General features: G+C 41.1%; 1 protein-coding gene across 2 annotated transcripts in view; it reads left to right on the top strand.

The window, feature by feature from the left end:
* RTN1 (reticulon 1) overlaps positions 1-21,990 on the top strand; it is a 227,166-nt gene that overhangs the window by 201,073 nt on the left and 4,103 nt on the right. Inside the window, exons 1-6 of one of the 2 annotated variants that reach the window (XM_019451654.2) lie at positions 462-662; positions 15,684-15,891; positions 18,549-18,687; positions 20,134-20,203; positions 20,959-21,005; positions 21,091-21,149. In XM_019451654.2, the coding sequence (XP_019307199.1) occupies positions 602-662; positions 15,684-15,891; positions 18,549-18,687; positions 20,134-20,203; positions 20,959-21,005; positions 21,091-21,149 (584 nt within the window). In that variant the 5' untranslated portion in view covers positions 462-601. Of the gene's footprint in view, positions 1-461; positions 663-15,683; positions 15,892-18,548; positions 18,688-20,133; positions 20,204-20,958; positions 21,006-21,090; positions 21,150-21,990 lie in introns of those variants that run through there. The other variant, XM_019451653.2, reaches the window with a different exon arrangement.

Genomic DNA, 21,990 nt, shown 5'->3' with positions numbered 1-21,990 from the left:
CAGGCAATTAAAATAAACCGTGGCTGGAATGTAAAGAATTGGGGAAGAGAGAGGTGAATGAGCAACGGGGACAATTAGGGGGCATTATGCTGAAAGCCTGCCATCTGTGCTGACATCAACTGCGTCTTACCCAACAGGTTTCTTGGGTGTCTAAGAAATTTCTAGAATATGCACCCCGTGTCAGGAACTCCCAGGAACAGCCTGAGTGCCGCACTCTGATCCCCGCCCTTGGCCCTTTTCCCCTCCTCTTCTCCCACGCCTCCCACACCTGGCCTGCTTTTGTGCCTCCCGGGTCAGAGCCGCCTCAGCCGTCTCCAGGGCAGGCCCCCAGGACGGACGCCGAGCCCGCGCTCTCGCATCGAGCGGCGCCCGCATCCCTGTGCGCGCAGGCAGCCCCGGGGCCGCGCCGCGCTGATTCGCTGCCGCGGAGACTGCGGCGCCCGCGACGCGCCCGCCCCTTGCCGCGCGCCGGCTGGTGCAGCCTCAGTCAGTCTGCAGCCGCGCGGCCACGGTGAGCCCTGCCGCTGCAGCCGGGGCGCAGACCCTGAGTGCCAGCTCCGCGCCCCGAGGAGAGCAACGGCGAGCCTCCAAAACCCGCACGATGCAGGCCACTGCCGATTCCACCAAGATGGACTGTGTGTGGAGCAACTGGAAAAGTCAGGGTATTCTCTTTATTTCGGTAGTGCATGCCTGCGGTGCACGGGAACCCCGGGACCCGGACTCGGCCATTGTGCATCATTTCACCTGTGGGACCTATGCATGCTTTATACCCGAGAGCTTTGTGTTGGGGGGAGTAAACTTGTCATGTCAAAAATCAAAATGGATGGTGTTTGCATTCTTTTTCTTTTTTTTTTTTTTAACCCCCCCCCCGCCCCCACCCCTTTGTTTTCTTGTTGTAATGCTAGAAATTTAAATAATGCATCAGTTGCCTCTTCGGGGAGCTCTTTCGGGATCCATTGATCATTCAGTACTTGTTTAATCTGTTCTCCTCCCCGGAGTTGAAATGCTTTCTTATTGTTCCATGAATCCCGTTGCATTTAATTTCTGCAGAAAGGTTGAAATCTCCTGGTAGAAGCATTAAGTGAGAGGGCTCTAGTGCATCCTTTTAAGAGGGACACACCCATTTCAGGGTGGTTATTTGTGGTCACACAAAGGAGCCTGGAAATGCAGTCTGGCTCTCGAAATCCTGAAAATATGATGGCGTAGCCACATATTAGGATGGCTCACTTTGAAATATTTCAGGGTTTTTTGTCTGTCATTGGAGTAACCTGTAACTACTATTTATTAATAATGGGTATCTGTGGAACAAGTAGAGGGGAAATAAAAGCAGTGCCCAGTACCCTCTGGCATAGCAGATTTATTTTGAAACAGTCCATATTAGCACTGGGTGTGGCCACCCTCCAGCCTCGCTTGGATTGCTTTTCAGCCATTTTTATTCAGCCTCATACTTCACACATCCATCTCCTTTGTTACATTAAGATTCTCTCCTTCACCTTGCTCAGTGTGAGATTATGAGGAGAAAGAGAGAATTTGGAAGAATGAATTATGTGTTGTAAACTCTGGTGTTTGTGAGATGAAGTGTCTTTTAATATTTAACAAATAAGGTTCTGAAGAAGGCGCTTTTGACTTAACCTGAAGGGTTGCAGCGTCCCTCAGGGGACCAAAAATACTCTGGAGCAGAAGCTGGTGTGTTTTGTTTTTTTTTTTAAACCTGGCATCTTCCCCTTGTCATTTTATATCACAGAAGGAATAGGATGGCTTTTCATCTTTAGAGCCCCTGTAGGATTTTTTTCAGTAAATTTTTTAAGCAAAGAAAAAGTAAAGACCAATCTCAGAATTAAGAACACTTTGGCTGTCTCTTATTTGTTGGTTCGGGTGGCGGTGACATAAAACAGAATTGTCGAGTTCAAATTATGTAGGTCTATTGGAAATAACAACTGTCAAAAGTAAATAAATGGGCCTAATAAATTTAAAAGCTAGGAAGTAAGAAATCTCCAGCAGTTCAGGGGCATAATTTTAGAGAATGATGCCAATGACATGAAATAGCATGTTTTATACAGAAGGCAGTTGTGAAAATTCTTGGTGACATTTCATTCTTACGCGTTAAACTCCTCTGGTTTATTTGATACACACTTAAACAACTATAGATTGACATAATATCAAGTTTAGTTGAACACGAGGACATAAAAAAGTTGGCTTTTAGACTATTATGGGTTTTCTTCTATTCTGACCAAAAGTAGATGCCAAAACATGCAGATTTTCTTTTTTCTTTGTATACGATAGGAGATGCTATTTCATTACAGTCCTGTGGGTTTTCCTCACTTGACCTTCTCACTGCAGGGGTTAAAAAGGTACATGGCTGTTGATAATCAGAAAATAAGGCAAATGTCATCATTTGTCTATTGAAAACCATCATTTTCATTTTCAATATAAGGCCACTTGTGAAGATTAATGCAAGATCGTTGAAGGTCTTTTACACTCCGTGACCTTTAGTAGTTTTCGGTACCATTGATTTCCTTTTGTCAGATAGAACAAAGCCATTATCTTGAAAATTGACTGATAACTGGGCGGGTGGGTTTATAGGCATGAGAGAGGAATAGTAAGAAGTGAATTATTCCTTTTTCTTTCCACTAGGAGAACTTTGCATTTAAACTAAATCTACAATAAGATTTTTGTTTAGCATTTTCAATGCATCTTCTTAGTTCCCTCATTATCAAAAACAGTTCTTAACCCTGGCTACACATTAGTATCATCTGGGGAGCTTTTAAAAATACAAAGGATGCCCACCCCTAGGGGTTCTGATTCAATTGGGTCAAGTATCAGTATTTTTTAAAAGATCCTCAAGTGAGTTTAATACATAATCAGGGTTGAAGTCACTGGTGCGTAGTGATTCTTAGTGAGCCCAGTCCATAGACCTGCAGAGCAGGGTCGAGTATACAAATGATGAAATGGGTGTGATCCAGGAGCATCTGTGAATTACCGTTGCAGGAGGCAGTGTAACATTGTTGAGAAGGTCCTCCACAAGTATTATGGGTGAAAGTGTTGCTTATAAAAAGAAATAAAGGAAGTGAGCTTCAGGTTTTTTACATATTCTTAAACATTCCGTGGAGAAATTGCAGCCCATTGAACATTTCATGAAGACTCTACTGAAACTAATACAATTGTCATAAGAACTGCAGTACACATGCAAAAGGAACCTTATATTTACTTTATTAATATGCATGATTTCAGCTAGAGACAAGAACATTTAAGGAGACTAAAAAGTTCACATTATGCTAGGACAAAGATTTTGTAATACATATAAAATGTATACATGACTATATACATTACAGTACATTAGTACATTAATGTATACCTTACAAAGATTTTGCTTCCAATTAAAAAACATGATACAACTACCCCTATATTGGTTAATAAAACAAAGCCCACCCAACTCAGTGAAAGTAAAAGGAGAATAAAACAATCGCCTAATAAAACACCTCTGTAGATAGTAATCTTACAGATCACAACAATACTAATATTTATCGGGCACTTTTACTGAATGCTTTACTTGGATCATTGCACTTAATCCTCACAAATCCTATGATGTGTAAGTTCTATTATTGTCTCATCTTATAGGTGATGAGCTAAGGCTTCCACCAAGGCACATGGCTGGTAATGCCAGAGGAGACTAGATTCGGGCCTAGGCTATCTGACCACAGATCCCCTCGCTTCTCACTGCTCTGCCATCTGCCTCAATGGTAGATGGCTTTTTCCTCAGTGGTTTTTCTAAGAATATGAATTATGTAGGTGATGGTGATTTTGTGGGCCTAGTAACTCATCACATTTACATAGTTTTCATTTGCCACATATCTTCTCATTTGAACTTTCAGTTTACTCTTGGACATCGTGAGGCTCAAAGAGGATAAGTGATTTATCCAAGGTTTTTTGATAAGTGGTGAATTGAGTGGTGAAAAGGTGACTGCTTCAAATCCAGAACTCTTCCCGTGACAGCACTCCACCTCTTTTTCTCATGCTGAGTTATAGAGTGAACTTTCATGTACTCCTGCTGAGATATTTTCACATAGTTTCTCCCTTTACAGACAGCAAAATTTCAGTGATCTTGACCAATTTATGCTATTATGGTAATCCTCACCATCATCATCAACTCATCATCCACATTTCTCTGTAAATATTAGCTATGTCCCAGTAACTATCCTAAATGCTTGTTACATGTATGACTCCCATTTTACAGAGGAAGAAACTGAGGGTTTTGAGGCAGAGAGGGCTTGGGCTTGCCCTTGGGCTTAACTGGGTCCCAAACACAAGGCAGTCTGATTCTGAAACCTGTGCTTTTAATGACTTTACTATACTGCCTAAATCCAAATGGTACTATGGCAGGGGAATAAAGTTTGAGCAAAATCCTTCATCCATATTATTCCATTCGTGCTCTAAAGATAATTTTTTCCAGATATCATTGTACTCAACAAATTCATCTGGCAGGATGCTTGGTAATACAGTGGGGTTAATACTTGTCACCTGTTTGGGGCTCCTGCTCAACTCCCACTTGACTCTGTGTTGCAGCATTCTGTAATTAAAGCTTTCCCAGCATGTAAAATATTAATAAAGGGTGAAACACTAAAAGTGTTTCTGGTTTTTTATAAAATAAAATATTTTATGCTGGTCTGCAGTGTTCTGGGGAAATGCTATTCATGGTGGTCCATTCTGAAAGATGCTAGTTCAGAACAGCCAAGCATCCCAGAATACACAGAAAAAAAATATCTGTTTTAGCTACAGTAATTGAAAGAAGTGCTTGTATTTTGAAAAGGGCATTTGGTAAAGATAATACATACATAAAGGCAGATCATTAGCACCTTTTATCAAATACCTTCTATTTGGGCTCAATGTCATTAGAATCCTGTACAAATATTACAACATAAGCATTACACTTGCACACTCCCTCTCTGCAGATTGTAATGAGATCCAGTGGGGAAACTGGCTTAGCTGGGGATCTGGGGATTTTTTTTTTTAATGAAAGAAAACTCATTATACAGATAATATACCAAATATGGGTAGTTACTACTCCATTGCAAAATAAAACTCTACTTTGTCACAGTGTATGATTATTTTCAAGAGAGTCTTTATAAGGGAATATTCCAAAGTTTGAGGAGAGAATGATGGCTTTATTTTTCTCTAAAAGTGATACATGCACATTATGAAAATTTCCATTTGTACAAAGAAAGGTTCAAATCAAAGCCGCAAATCACCCAAAGTCCTACCACCTACAGTTAATCAGTGTTAATATTTTGCTGAATATTGCCCAGTATCTCCATACCGTGTAACGTGAAGCTAGAGGACTGGGTTGGCAACAAAAACAGCTTTTATGAAACAAGATTATATGTGTCTCAAAAAATACTTGAAGTAATCTAATGGAAGAAACTGACACAAAACTCGGAGAATTGCTGAACTTCAGATACATGTTTCTTTACTGTATGAGCTATTCCTTCCTAAAATTAAGAAAAAGTCTATGAGATACATCAATAGATTAGGATAATTTTTTACTTTCATGTTTGGGTTTTAGACTGTACTGATGGACTCCGTGCAGTGTCTAACTTTGTTTTTAGAGGAAGACCCATCACAAGTGAGAAAAACTTGACAAAAATGGTGATCTAAATCCACATCTCCAAATCTATTATTTTTCTCAGATTTCCCTGAATTAATATTTAGTTCATTAAAAGAACACAGGTGCTGGGTGGCTCAGTCAGTCGATTTGGGCTCAGGTCATGATCCCAAGGTCTTGGGACTGAGCCGCACATCAGGCTCTACACTGAGCACGAAGCCTGTTTAAGAGTCTCTCTCTGTCTCCCTCTGCCCGTCTCTCGCGCTTGCATGTGCTCTCTCTTTCTCTAAAATAAAATAAAATAATTAAAAAACAAAAATATTCCTGATACTCTATGAGTAAAGCATTAGGATTATGATTGCAGATTCCTAGTCGATCCTTAATGAGCAGGCCCCTTTCTTAATCATTTTTAAAAGGTTTCTCTCTTCCTCTCTCTCCCTCTCCCTCTCTCTCCCTCTTTCTCTCCCTCTGTTTCTCTCCCTCCCTCCCTATCCCTGCCTCCTTCTCTCCCACTTTCTCCTTATGTTTGAAATGATATTCTTTACTCATTTCTCTTTCATATTTAGACTAGTTAATACGTTTTGGGAACAGAATCTATGAAGTAATTGATACATTTTAAATCACCTTACAATAGAATTAAATCCTAAAATTCACTGAATCCAGCAAACAAAAGCTAACATAGGTGGATAACTCCCAGGATATCACCTTTCTTTTTGGAAATAAATGTACATCACCACAAAATTTCCCATCCTTCTCAACTTGATTTCCTAAGTTGTGTACGCATTTGGCCACGTATTAACATTTACATATTGTCACCTCTCCATTTCTTATGAAAGTACACACAACCGTTCAAAGAAACAGGATTGCCTTATAATTAAGCTCACAGTTTGAAAGTCAAGAATTAGACATTAATAATCCTTTAAAAGCCATCTTTTGTCGAGATGACAATTAATTACATTAAAACCTTGGTCATTGTAAATGTATTCCAAATTTATAGCATATATTCCAAATAAGAAATTTGCTAGAGGTTTTAGAACTTAGAAGTAGAGTTCTGTTTAAGCTATTTGTTTAGCTATATGTTTAAGCTCTATTTTTAAGTTAAATCTGAGTGAAGTTGTCTTATAATTCAAGCACTCCTTACAAGCTCTTTGCCCAAACTGATGTTAATTTTGAACAGATGAAAAGTACAAATGTAACAAGCTTTAATTTTTAGAATTTATTAACAGTTCCGCCCATTTTGCAATGAGTATGTCTCGCTTTCAAGATCAAATATAGTGGTAACAAGTATTAAGGTGGACATAATGTTTTATCGACTGGAACAGAGGTACCATGAGAGAGCATACCTTTGCCTTATCTTTTTAGTTCAAAAAACATTTTGCCATTATGGTTTTGGTCAAAAATTTTAAATATAGTGCGTGTCTATAAAGAAGCAATAGCTGTCTACCTCCATGGTTCTTTCTATTCCAATACAATGAAGGATTTTAAGATGTGGCCCAGACAAGGGCCCAGACAATTGTGACTGATTACCACCAACCAAATGAACAGTTTTGTATTTTGATCAAGTCAGAAAGCTTAAAGAAAGGAAAAGCACATGAGGACATCCATTACTTACTACCTTGCAAATCTTTCTGTGTGCTTCCCTCAGCTACCGTGTGCCCAAAGCCTATCTTTCTCTCCATATGGTCATCTCTTCTTTTGATGCCAGTTGCCCTGTTGAGACCCCTCCAAATGAGTCCATTTGCTAAAAGATTTAGCAGGAGGATCTGGCCACACTGTCTTCAATACTGGCCCCTGCTGTTTCATTTCCTGGCCAATTCTACCCCATCCAGGTGACAACGGGCCTGAGCACCACTGTGTTCATTTCCAAGCACAGGGAGAATGTGGTCCTACTGGTTAGAAGTAGCATGGGGATTAAATGCTCTGTTCTTTTACTGTCTACACAGAATGCCAGGTGTAATGTATCTACTCATTCAAAACATCTGCTGAATTATTTAAACATCCAGAAATAATAGTATTGGCATTTTTCTCTTCACAGTCATATTGACTGCATTTAAGCAGTGACAGGGAAGAGCCTGGAAAATGGAATCACTGCAGGTGTTTTTATCAGCAAAGGTCTCTTCCAGCAGTTTCCCTCTGGATTACCATTTAAAGTTTAAATATATGTAGGAGCCTATTTCATAGCAAAGGAAACTCATGGAGTAGTTGACTAGGAGATGTCATCTTTGAAGGTCACCGTGCATGTTTAATGTCTTGTATGACATCAGTTCCCATTATGTTTCTCTGGTTTGATGGCAAACGAGGGAAAGTTAAAGTAGGGAAAGTTACTGCTGTTTCTTTTTGTTAGCTCTTTATGGTGTGATATTTTGTTGGCCTGAAAAAGGAGGTGAAAATCAGAGAAACTGGCTGTCACTGCTTTGGACACTGGGTTGTAAAGAAGTGAGGTTTTTTGAGCCTCTAATCCTTTTCAGAAGGTGGTCAAGTATTGTAGTCAATTATTGGAAGCTTACTAAAATGTAAAGTCAACAGCATGTAATTTTTCAACAGTCCTTTCAATGAAATGCTGATACTATCTATATACAGGATTTTCTCCCTTGGCCTTTTATAAAGTAGCACTTACTTATCACATAGCAAGTGGTGCAGTGCTGCCTGAAATCTTTACTGGACCAAGATGGACTATAAATAAACACATTTAAGAATATGGTGCAATAATGCAGATAATTGTGCACAATTTATTGCCATTTCATTGTTATCCATTTATACCACATTTTGCCTTATAAATAAAATATGAGTAGCTGCACCACTGCCTTTCATTTCGTACATTTTTAATAAACTTTCTGAATACTGTACTGCTATTGGATCATATAATTGACTACACTTAAAATGGTTTCCTCAACCAAAACATTTTGGGCAGCAGCTAAGGGCTCTCTCTCTAGAAGTTTGACATAGCATTTTATTTCCATTTAGCTATTAACTCAAACCTTGGATCACTTCTATTTTTTCTTTTCTGTTCTTGATTGGATTATGGAAATTAAGGATAGCTCTGATTTCTGCATTCGAAATCAGGAATCTTCAAATTTGCCAAATCTGCCAGTTCACCCTTGACTGAATTAGTTCTAGGTGAGCCCCAGGCAAGCTGCAGTGGGTTCTCCCACATGTGGTTTGGGGACTAAGATGAGATCACCAAGCCCAGTCCATTTATCAATTGATAGGATGTACTGATCTCTCATTTCAAAGCCAATGCATTGCTCCTTGGTTTTTAGCAAAGTGACTTTGGTTTTTGCAATTGACAAAGCAATACAGTAATTTACCAAAAACTATGGGGGTTAATTTGTTGCAGTTATAGAGTTACTTATATTTTTTTTACTTTGGTTTTATGGAAAATTTATTCAAATACCCATTTTTTCTGGATCAGCTGCTATAACCTTCCTACACAAGTTTACATCACTCTGAGCAGAATTAAAATGTGAAAAATCATCATTTACACAGCAGATTGGAACACAGAAATTCTCTTCTCTGATCACACTTCACCACTTCCTACCCTTCCTACTGAATCATCACAGGCCATTTGCTGTCACTCTGACCACACACAGCCATTGCCATTCCCCCAGCGCATCAGTTTCCAACAGTCTTGGCTGCTTGTCATTCACTAGAGATCCTTGACTTTAGCCAAACCCTCTTTACTTTCTGGCAGTCCTTTTATTGATTCCTTTCTGAATTTAGACTGTATTTTTCTAGATCAGCACTGTCCGATACAAATATAATGTGAGTCATTACCTAGAAATTTTAAATTTTCTAGTAGCTTCTTCATTAAAAAGTAAAAAGAGGGGCACCTGGGTGGCTCAGTCGGTTAAGCATTCGATTCTTGATTTCAGCTCAGGTCATGATCTCATGGTTCATGAGTTTGAAACCCATGTCAGTCTCTGTGCTGACAGTGTGGAGCCTGCTTGGGATTTTCTCTCTCCTCTCTCTGCCCCTTCCACTTTCTCTCTCTCTCAAAATAAATAAAATTAATAATAGTAATAATAAAGTAAAAAAGAAACAGATAAAGTTAATTTTGATAATATATTTAATCCAACATATCCAGAGTACTAGTCTTTCAACAACAAAATCAATATAAAAAGTATTATATGTATAATCTACATCCTTGTTTTGGATTAAGTCTGAAATCCGATAGGTAGTTTACAGCACGTCTCATTTGGGACTAGTCACATTTAAGGTGCTCAGTAGCCACATGTGGCTCATCACTACTGTATTAAACAAGGCAGGTTTGGACTTTTCCTAAATTCTTCAAGCCCCATCCTTATCCTCCTCCGTCTCAAGAAGACCTCATAACTCATTTTCCAGGATTTGAGTAAATCTACCTCAAGCCACTTTACGTCACTCTATGTTGTTCCCTTCCCACCTCAACACATATTTGTAGCCACACCCATACATTCCCCAAATGTCTCTCCCTCTTTGCCCATTCTTTTCATTCTTCTCCCTTCTTTGAAAACAAAGAGCTATGGCTAATCCCATCCTTTTGCCCCTTCTCTGAGACTTTGCTCAGCCAAATCTCCCCTCTTTCCAGGATCCTCACTCCTCCCTTTCTATTAATATCCCCAGGCTTTGCTCAACCTAAAGGTTTGCGTTTGCTGGTACTTGCCCAAACTACCATTGTATTTGCCATCTTCTTCATTACTTTGAACTTCCCACCATTTATCCAACCCTTTACAATATGGCTTCCATCCTCACTACTGCTGATACTCCCTGCCAAGTTATGAGTGACCTTCCAGTCTCCAAATCCAGGGTCCTTTCTCGGTTATCATTTCCCTTGTTAGGTCATCAGCACCCCTCACTGTAGTCTACCCTTTTGTCCTGGGAAGTTTCCTTCTTCTTGACTGCCATAACCTACACTGTTGGGGTACCCATTCTGACACTCAGACAGGACTCCTTTGATATGCTCCATTTATTTCTTTGAATCTTAAATTATGGTTTCATTCTCAGTTGCATTTGTTAGTCTCTCCTGTCATGGGGGCTTCCTCCACTCTCGTGGCCTCAATCGTGCTTTCTACTCATATTCAGCCCTCCTTACTAAATTTCAGTCTTGCGTTTCCAGTTTCCTACTGTGCATATTCATCTCAATATCATTGGAATATGATATTACTGACCATTTAACTCAGGGCTTCTGTGACAAAGCCTATAGAAAACACAAATTATTTGGTTTTTAAGCTTTATGAAATTTAGGAAGTATTGTAACTGTCAGCTTCATCTCACCTGTGATCCCTATCCCATCTCTGCCCTAGACTGTGTCAAAATGCCCTTTTTTGATGTCATCGTGTTAGAACCTGGAGGTTTAAAAGCAAGTGTCCACTTTATCCCAAACCAGCTCCCACTCCGATTTCCTGTTTTTGTCAGTGATATTAATCACTCAGTCACCCAGCTTTGAAATGTTGCCTTCACCCTTAATTAGCTCTTCCTCCTTTCTCCCACAGCTAATTAGTCACCCTTCTTGTTGACTAATCCTTCATAATATTTCCCTTTATCCACTCCATCTCCTTAACAAATTGTTCACTACATTCACAAACCATCCCACGTCCTCTTTCATCAATTCCAGCACCGTCCCTTCCCTGAACTCAACTTTTGCCACTTCCAACAGCACAAAATGTATTGGTACTGATTCAGCATTTTGTAAATGAGCATCAGTCTTCCCAGCTAGATCTTAAGTCCCTTAAAAGCAGGAACGGAATTGTATGATCTCTTCGTTCTTGGTTTCACTAGATGAATAGATGGCCAATAACTATTTACTGTTGATAATGACATGTTGTCACCTAAAAGTTTTTTTTCACATTCAATATCTAGCCCTGGAAGCAGATTTAAATAAATCAGGTTGCTCAAATTAATTTTGCATACTTTGGGGAATGTTTAACCTATAACCATATAATGCGAGAGAGGCAACTGTTTTCTTCTGGAAAAAGCATCAAACTTAGGGTTTGAACTCATAAACTAGTCAGTACACAAGTTTCTTAACTTTTAGCTTCTTTATCTGTTATACGTAGACCTATCCAGCAGAGTTGACTATGAGGTGTAAATGAGATAGTATCAGAGGATGCTTTGAACATTTCAGAATCTACGTAAATAGCTTATGATATCAGAAAAGCACTCAGAATAAACATCCCATTGATGTTGTAAGATGAATCTTTTGCTAACCTCCTAATTAGAAACCTCTAGCAATCTTTTTGTTTGTTTTATTTTTATTTTTTATTTTTTTGAGAGAGAGAGAGAGAGAGAGAGAGTAGGGGGAGAGGCAGAGAGAGAGGGAGATACAGAATCCAAAGCAGGCTCCAGGCTCTGAGCTGTCAGCACAGAGCCCGACACGGGCCTTGAACCCATGAACCATGAGATCATGACCTAAGCCGAAGTCGGACGCTCAACCGACTGAGCCACCCAGATACCCCAGAAATCTCCAACAATCTTAACACGTTGATGGAAAGACCTGCTGTGTAATGACTACACCAAACTAATTTAGTTGATAGTTCACACTCTCTGCCCATAGTCTCTTCACATAAAGCCCTTACCTGGTGCCTGCCATTCTTGGCTATTTACACAGGTATCCAGAGATTGAGAAGGCTTTTCTAGAAGGGTACACCATTTTTAACAAGTGTTAAGTGACTTATCAAGTGGGGGTTCACTTGATAATACCAAACTTTATATTTTCTTTGCCTGAAAGTTTCTCGCAGGGTCTCCCATGCCACTTCACATCATCTCAGAGGTAGGTAAGCCCACCTTCTCTAGTACTAAGGAGTGCCCCCTTTAGCACAAATCATTCTGTCTTATAATGTATTTGTTTCTAAACGTGTCTGCCATGTGAGTCTAGGGGTGTCATGAAATAGAAGATTACGACTTATTTGTGGGTGGGTTTTCTTTCTTTCTTTTTTTTTTTTTTTTTAACAATTCATTGATTTTTATATCCCTGGGACTTAGCACAAAGCCTGGCACTTAAAATAAAGTTCTTACTCAATAAATACTGAATAAATGAATAAAACGTAAAAGAGGCAACCCTGCAGATAATGGTGATGTTTTAGTCTTTTTGTTCTCCTTCCCTCCCCCCACCTCCCCAACAGAATAAATGCTAGGAGGCTTCAGTTCCCTAGGGACCTTTAGCCCTGCTGGTCTGGACTTCCCTCAATGTGTTAGTCCAGATCCATTCAGCAACAGGGGGGCGCTAGGCTTCTGGGAACATCCCTTCTCCCACTTCTATCACCTGCCCTCAGAGGCCCAGGGGTTTCTTGTTGTCATGTCTTCCAAAAGATCGGTCCCTCTTCTCTGTCTGAAAAGGAGTATTACTTTGGTGCTCTTGTCTCAACAAACTCGTCTAAAACAAAACACAATTGGTAAACTCATTTGAATTTTGTTGTTAACGGTGAGCTCATCTTCAGTGTATTATCCCCTTCTTTAAAAAAAAAAAAAAGATAAAAAGTATTAACCTAAAGCAGTGAATTTCTAATAGTAGAATGTCAGTCCATGTGACTGGTGCTTGGGCCTGGGAGAAGAGAGGGGCTTTAGAGCAGCAGTGCTTTTCCTTTGCCCCTGGAACTCTACTTGTAGAACCAGCCCCACTCAAGAGAAGAAAAATCTTTTGTTTCACACCAAAACATGCTTGTGATTCTCTCCTCTACTTCCTACATCACAAAAGTGTTGTAAGAACAAATTCTTGCCCAACAAAATGGCAGACTACTCTAATCTTGTGTGTTAATGTCATTGGTGGACCAGGTCATGGTGGATATGGAGTCGGTGGAGATGGATGACAGATCAGCTCAAAAGGAAGTTCTCTCGGGGCGCCTGGGTGGCTGAGTCGGTTAAGCATCCAACTCTTGATTTTGGCTCAGGTCATGATCTCACGGTTTATGAGATCGAGCCCCACATCGAGCTCTGCAATGTGGAGCCTGTCTGGGATTCTCTATCTCTCCCTCTCTTTCTGTCCCTCCCCCCCCCCCCCATCAAAATAAATAAACTTTTAAAAAAGTAAATTCTCCTCCAGCTTCACACTGCTGAGGTATCCTCAGCCTGTTATAAAAGAGCCCCCACCCCACCCCTTAAGTCCTTGATTTCCTCTCCAGCCAGCCTGAGGTAAAACTGTTGCGGAGGGTTAAAACTTGGCTCCGCAACACTCCTTATATCCCCTCTAGAACGTCAGAGAGTTGTCACAGGCTATGTGACCTTTTCAGTACTGTTCCTTCAGCTAGCTGCATACCTGTGTATGATGGGAGCAGCTCCTGCTCTCTTCAACCTGGTCACTTCCATTTTCCTCTGAGCAAATGACTGATATCTAATCCTTTAGTAAACCAGCTGCCTTTGGGTATACCGCACATGAAGCTGGAGGTATAAGCAACTGCCATTTTCATTCGGGTGTGAGATGGGGATTTTGTGTCTCATTTTCTCTTTCTGAAAATGTATTCATGTAACATTCGATAAAAACCATTTGTTGCAACAACATGGATGGACCTTGAGGCCATTATGCTAAGTGAAATACGTCAGACAGAGAAAGACAAATATGATTTAATCTCATTTATATGTGGAATCTAAAATAGCCTAACTTGTAGAAACAGTAGAATGGTGGTTACCAGGGTTAGGGGGTCGGGGGACTGGAGAGATGTTGTTGATTGGTGGGTACAAACTCACAACTAGAAGGTAAGTAAATTCTGGAGATCTAACGCACAACATAGTGATTGTAGCCAACAATACTGTATTATAAACGTCAAAATTGATGAGAGACTAGATCCTAAATGTTCTCACCACAAAAGAAATGATAATTATGTGCCATTATAGAGGTGTTTAATGTTCTGGTTGCAATCTTATTCTAATATTTAAATGTATCCAATCAACATGTTGTACACCTTAAACTTATGCCATGTTATTTGTCAATTATATCTCAATGTATTTATTTAGAAAAAATTTCTTAATGTTTATTTTTGAGAGAGAGAGAGAGAGAGAGAGAGAGAGAGAGAGAGCTTGAGCAGAGAAGGGGCAGAGAGAGGAAGACACAGAATCTGAAGCAGGCTCCAGGCTCTAAGCTGTCAGCACAGAGCCCGATGTGGGGCTTGAACTCACAAACCTCAAGATCAGGACCTGAGCTGAAGTCGGATGTTCAACTGACCGAGCCACCCAGGCGTCCCAATTGTATCTCAATTCAAAAAAACATTTGTAACTTGCCTAATTGGAGAATAAATTTGCATGCATTCTCCAGCAAGGCTTCTTTGTTTTTTCATAATCTGGTGACCGGAATATGGAAAATATTTACATTTTGTACCATATTTGAAGCACTGTGGCTTTGTTCTTTTGAACTCAGTTTTTTGTTTGTAAGCGAAAGAGGGAAATAACTGAGTGAGAGATGTGATCTAGATTTTTACAGCTGTATTCCGTATTTTTAAATCATATAATAGGAGTGAATAAATTATGTTGTACAAAATGGTTTAATCCAAGTGTCAGCTTCAAGGATTCTTGAGATAGCTACTAACTTTTCAGTTTTGCTGGCTTTGGTGGCAGGCCGTGTCTTTACTCAGAAAACTTTGCCATTGGCTGGGGTCTCTGGACCTGTCGCCATGCTTCTGAAGGTACCACTTCTCTGAAACCTCCCTTTTCATTGTTCCTGCCCTTTCTGAGCAGCAGGAACAGTCACATGTCTGCTGTGCACATCTCCAGGCCACCATTAAGACATAACCTTGTCAGCAGGGTATCAAGATGCATGCAGTCAGTACCTTCCAGAGAGGCGGAGCAGGTACTTTAGAGTCCTCTGTACTTTGAGGTTTGTTTCAGAGTCACAGATGGTGTGGCCCCGCGAGATGCACTCATAGAGGTATGGTCGCTGGAGACTCACCAGCCTTTTCTTACGTGCAATTTATAAACTGTCCTCAGGGACGGAAAAGAGTCTTCCAAAGCAAAACACAATGGCAGCCAGTGCCCTGGCCAAAGCCCTGTGTCTGCTCGCTGGTGTTTGGGAATCCTGAGTCGAGGTGAGGACCTGCGGCCACCACGGCTCCGCGGAATGAGTCCCGCGGCAGTTCTGCCAGTGCTAAGTGTGTGTGTGGCTTTGGTCTCCTCCCCACAGCTATTGACCTGCTCTACTGGCGGGACATCAAGCAGACTGGGATCGTGTTCGGGAGCTTCCTGCTACTGCTCTTCTCCCTGACCCAGTTCAGCGTTGTGAGTGTCGTGGCCTACCTGGCTCTTGCCGCGCTCTCAGCCACCATCAGTTTCCGCATCTACAAGTCTGTGTTACAAGCGGTGCAGAAAACCGACGAGGGCCACCCTTTCAAGTGAGTACCCCAGCTGGGCCAGTCCTTGCCCAGTCTCTCACGGGGCTCCTTCCCTCTGACTCTGTTTCAGCTCCTGGGCATTTGGGTGATAAGTCTCTGGGACCTGACAGATGTCTCCGAGTCTCTTTAATGCCCTGGCTTCTAATAGCTAATATTTCTGGTGAATTTCTAAGGCAAACTCAGTTATCCCTATTGTAACACTTACTTGCTGTATTGAGCTTTTATATTTAATTATTACTAATGAATTAAGATGCATATTTAATATAAATTTATAGAGCATACACATATTTCATATTTTATATTTAATTATTACTAATAGTGATCATAATCCATTATATGTGCACAATGTTTTATAATTTAAGGAGTAAGCAACAATTAATCCTCCCTACCCTGTGAAGAAGGCAGAGCAGTGTAATTAATCTCTACGTACAGGTGGGAAAACTGAGGTTCTAAGACGTAAAGTGACTTGCCCAAGGTCATATGGCCAGTAAATAGCACAGAGTCAGGGCTAGGGCGTTTGGATTTTTATTTCTACGGTCTCTGGAAGCTTCATACCAAAGGGCCAACTTTCTGAGGGGTACAAGTTCATGAATAGTCTTATAACGTGCCCTCCTCTGCATTTTTATACTAGGGAAATCTGACTAGAATGAACATTAAAGAGGAGGAGTTGTTTTTAAAGCCATGTACTAAGGATGAATGAAACAGGGCAGAGGGAGGCAATAGTCCTGCCAGCTGCATGCCACCCAACTCCACCCCAATCTGTCTCCTTGACTCTGGCTTGTGAGCCCGGGGGATTTCAGCACTGACTGTCAGAGTCACCCCCTCCCCTGCTGTTGGCCCCGGAGTGCAAGCTGTACTATAGGTGTCCTCAGTTCCTGTAACGGAGGGGACAGTTCTGAGTCCTGGATGAGCCTTGTAGATGCTGCTGCAGGTGGCTTCTGGGCCAGACCCAGTAAATCCTCCCTGGCTCACCCACACCAGTAAGCTGAATGAAGACCTTAGGGCACCGGGCCCTTAAAAGGTGAAAAGATGCCTGTGTTTTGGGGACAGGAGGGAAAAGGCTGCACATCCAACCTCCCTTCCCAGCCTCTGGTTCCTGGCCTCGGTGTCAGTTACAGTCTGAGCACTCTTGCCCTTGGGATGTATTGGGCTTTCTTCTTTTTTTAAAAAAAAAAATTTTTTTTAACGTTTATTTATTTTTGAGACAGAGAGAGACAGAGCATGAACGGGGGAGGGTCAGAGAGAGGGAGACACAGAATCCGAAACAGGCTCCGGGCTCTGAGCTGTCAGCACAGAGCCTGACGCGGGGCTCGAACTCGCGGACCGCGAGATCGTGACCTGAGCCGAAGTCGGCTGCCTAACCGACTGAGCCACCCAGGCGCCCCGTATTGGGCTTTCTTCTAATGCAGTTAATGGGTCTTCTGGGCTATAACTTGTCTCTACAAATCCCTGTCCCAAAGGGGGGAAAGCGTAGAAGTGCAGTGTCTTCACATCAGGGTTATACCATGCCTATCAGCCTGTGACCAGAGTTCACATCTTCAGAGTCCTGCTCTGCCTCAGCCTCTGCCCTCAGCCATCCAAGAAAGGCTAGTTTCTTTCACATTCTTGGCCCCCCAAGACTGTCATGTTCAATTAGTTCAACTAATTTTTCTTCCTTTAGGAAAGAGATTAAAAAAAAAAAACAAAAACAAAACAAAACTTCCCTGTGGTTGAGTTGTTTTTATCAGTAAATAGAATACCTGACTAGGAGCACATTTTGGGATCAAAGCTTAACTAGAAAAATCAGTATTTTTCTGTATTTTTTCCTAAAGAGTAGGAAAGCCATAAGATTTCATTGTAAGCTCTCTAAATTCAAACCAAATGCTACTTTATTTTTTCCCTCTCAATTCTCAGAATTAGATAAGCACTGTAAGAACTCTAGAAATATCCTCTGGGTAGATAACGTAGTGCTGTCTTAAAACAGAACGGAAGGAGGGGAGGAGGTAGAGAGGATGGGCCCTCAGTGGGGGAGCATGGCCAAACAGGAGGATGGACTACATGGGGAGCCTGGTTTATCTGCCCATAGTTACACTTCATCGTTTGAACAAATGAAAAATGCAGTCACTAAAAATATTGCTCTTAGTAGAAACTGAGCTTTTGAATAGGGGCCAGGTCTCTTGAGCTTTCAGAGCTCTCTAGATAAAACCTGAGAGTATTTTCCAAAATGCAAACATGAAATATTAAAGTTGAGGTGATGAGCAATAATTGGCAGCTAGGATTTTCAGATACCTCTGTTATTTAAAAAAACAAACCATCTCCATGCAGCCAAGAAGAAATGAGGACTTTCACAACTACCTGGCAGACCAGGGATTTATGGAGAATTCAGTGAATGAGCTGATTCTGGACTGACTTCTCCCTGGTCCAAGCCAGTTGCTCTGAACCATCGGCTCACACTGTCATGCTGTCTTGGGGACACAGAAACAGTCATAGCACACCATTAACGGCCATAATTCCCGGGTTCTCCAGTATACTGGAAGTGGGTGTGTGTGGTCCCTGCAGCCCACTGGCTGGCGTAAAGCCCCCAGAGATGGCCTGGCTGTCCTCAGAGTGGGAGGAGGAAAACTCAGCTGTTTCATGGTTACCTCTGATGGAGCTCTCTGTGGATGGTTTGTTGACAGGACCTACTTGGAGCTCGAGATCACCCTTTCTCAGGAGCAGATCCAGAAGTACACAGACTGTCTGCAGTTCTATGTGAACAACACACTTAAAGAACTGAGGAGGCTCTTCCTTGTCCAGGACCTGGTGGATTCCTTAAAAGTACGGTTGCTTAAGCCATTCACTTGACAATCTTGAGTTTTGTTTTCCCTAATGGTATAACGTAAACCACCACATAATGGGGAATAAGAAGCAAGTGCTAATTACATTTTAGAGTGAGAAAACCTCCAGCTGTGTGGTACCATGGAGTGCATCCAGTCCAATCCTCTCATTTTACAGATGCCACAACTGTGGTTCAGAGAGGCTAAGTCACTTGCCTGAGGTGGCCCAGCGAGTCACTGGCTGGGATCAAACCGAGGGTCACATGACTTCTAATTCTATACTTTTCACAACACACCAGGTTGTTTCTTCTTATCGTTTTCAGTCCCTTGGCCAATTTCCTAAAATTAGCTCTTTAAAAACTCTAGTTTTGGAAATGTGAAAATATATATATATGCTTTTTTCATTGAAAGAAACTCTGTGGACTCCTAATGGTGAGATGTCCCTGTGTCCTTACCTGGTATGTGCTGTGAGACTGAGCCTCGGAAGCATGGAGGACCTTGGCACCTGTGTGTGATTCCTGGCACTCTCACTGAACTTACTAGGTTTCTTTGAACAAGCTGCTCAGCCCACCCTGTGGTGTATGTGTAAGACTGAAGTCAACGGGGCATGATTCAGCAGGGCCTGAGCGAGGTTGTTGTGAGTTCCCTGTGCTCCCAGAGTGCTTTGTACGTACACTGGGCAGGGGTCTTGTCGCCGGGGCTGCCCAACAACTGTTTGAGGAAGGGCAGAAGGAAAAGTGAATGATGTGGCCTTGGAAGATGCTCTCCTGGAATAATACTACTTTCCAAGTAATGACTGAAGAGAGATACCAGGGAGATGACAATTACTGACCCAAGGGCTTTTAGGTTGATGTTTCTATTTGTATTTGTAATGTAAAAATACAGGCTAGAGCAGAGGTCATCAAACCTTATCTGTAAAGGGCCAGATAGTAAATCTGTTAGGCTTTGCATGCCACATAATCTCTGTCACAGCTACTCAGCTTTGCCATCATAGTAGGAAAGCTGCCAAACACGATGCATAAATGAATGGCTATGGCTGTGTGCCAATAAAACTTTATTTATGAATACCGAAAGTTGCATTTCATATCATTTCTACATATCACAAAATGTTGTTCTTGCTTTGGTTTTCTTCAACCATTTAAAAATATGAAATTTATTCTTAACTCATGGGCCCATAAAAAAACAGGCCAAGGGCCATAGTTTGCTGACCCCTCCCTTATTATTTCATGGAGTCCTTCAGATCTTCTGACAAAGATGTCCAAAAGGTTCTAAGAGAAGTAAAGGCTAGGTTCTCTTTCAGTAATTCTGTGATGAACTTTAAATGCTTACATTTCTTATTGAAATGGTGTATTTTCCCTCCATTTTTAATCTAAAAAAAGTCAGTGAAATAAGACGCTCATCTGTCACAAATGGTTTTAGAAGCTCTGATAAAGATTCCATTCTTCAGTTTGCAGTCCTGATGTGGCTCCTGACTTACGTTGGCGCTCTTTTCAACGGGCTGACCCTGCTGCTCATGGGTAAGGACAGATGAGCATGTTATGTCTTCCTTCACACTCTCCACGAGCATAAAGCTTCCTATGCTGTTAGCTGTGAGCTTGCTGTGGTAGAGTCCTAGAAACAACACCATAGTACAGGGCATTTCCCTGACCATCATAGTTCAATTTAAGAGTGTATATTATACATTAATAATGAATCTCTTAGTTTGAAGGATTTTTTCTCTTGAATCACAATTGGTTTTATTTGGTTTCTAATATATATTTGTTTGCAGTAGGCAATTATGGATAGAAATTAATTTTCATTGTGGGAAGGCACAATCCATCCCTCATTCCTGGAATGAGTCTGGGAATAATGGCTCAATATCTGTAAAGGGCTCAACATCCCTTTGTTTTCCTTATGGACTGTCCTGCCATCTTTTTAAATTTTTTTTAATGTTTATTTTTTTGAGAGGGAGAGAGAGAGAGCCGGAGGTGCTGGGGGAAAGACAGAGAGAGGGAGACACGGAACCTGAAGCAGGATCCAGGCTCTGAGCTGTCAGCACAGAGCCCAACACGGGGCTCAAACACACAAACCATGAGATCATGACATGAGCCGAAGTCGGACATTTAACCAGCTGAGCCACCCAGGTGCCCCCAGTCCTGCCATCTTTTAGCTAGAATGCTAGCTACCATAAAATAATGCTATAAGATTACATAATTATATAAAGATGTATCTAAAAGCTTATTCTCACTGATAACTCTCAGAATTTTAATACTGTATTTGTTTTTCATCCCAGCTGTGGTTTCAATGTTTACTCTACCTGTAGTGTATGTTAAGCACCAGGTAAGTCCTGTGTGATGTCAGATAGTCACCTTAAATTTTGACCTTGTGACCTTTGGATGTGCTCATGATTTCTTCTTCTTTGTAGGCACAGATTGACCAATATCTGGGACTTGTGAGGACTCACATAAACGCTGTTGTGGCAAAGTAAGTTACACAGTGCAGTTCCTAAAAAAGAGAGACTATCTTTTTTTTAATTTTTTTTTTTACGTTTACTTATTTTTGAGACAGAGAGAGACAGAGCATGAATGGGGGAGGGTCAGAGAGAGGGAGACACAGAATCTGAAACAGGCTCTGAGCTGTCAGCACAGAGCCTGACACAGGGCTTGAACTCACGGAGTGCAAGATCATGACCTGAGCCGAAGTCGGCCGCTTAACCGACTGAGCCACCCAGGCGCCCCAAAAGGAGAGACTATCTTAGGCAGGCATTTGTGTGGATTAGATATGGGTAATAAAAGGACAATAAAATAGTAAGTTCATTTATGATCATTCACTTACTGGAGTCAGGCATTTACACCTTTCCCAATCATATGATTTCAGAAAATTAATTATACACTTTAAAATGCTTAATCAAGTAAAACTTCAGTGGCTTAATTCAGGTATGATGATGAATGAGTTCTAATGAATGAATGATATTATGCTTTATCTGGAGACTGGCTCATGTCCAAGAACAAGATGGGTTGGAGGAAAGAAGGAAGCCTGATTCAGAAAACTAAAATTAATTTACAACAGTTTGATTGAAATAAAAACCATCAAATTAACATACATTTTCAATCTTTCAAACAATAAAGAGCACTGATTTTTTTAAATATAATTTATCGTCAAATCGGCTAACCTACAGTGTGCTCAGTGTGCTCTTGGTTTTGGGGGTAGATTCCCATGATTCATTGCTTACATACAACACTCACTGTAAAGAGCACTGATTTTTAAACCATTGAAATTATTTTTCCAACTTGAAAAAATGTTTAAATCTGTAATATTTGTTATA

Source organism: Panthera pardus, unplaced genomic scaffold, assembly GCF_024362965.1.
Source record: "Panthera pardus isolate Hobbes unplaced genomic scaffold, ASM2436296v1 HiC_scaffold_24, whole genome shotgun sequence".
Taxonomy (NCBI): Eukaryota; Metazoa; Chordata; class Mammalia; order Carnivora; family Felidae; genus Panthera; species Panthera pardus.
This window is presented reverse-complemented; position numbering and strand designations above follow the sequence as displayed.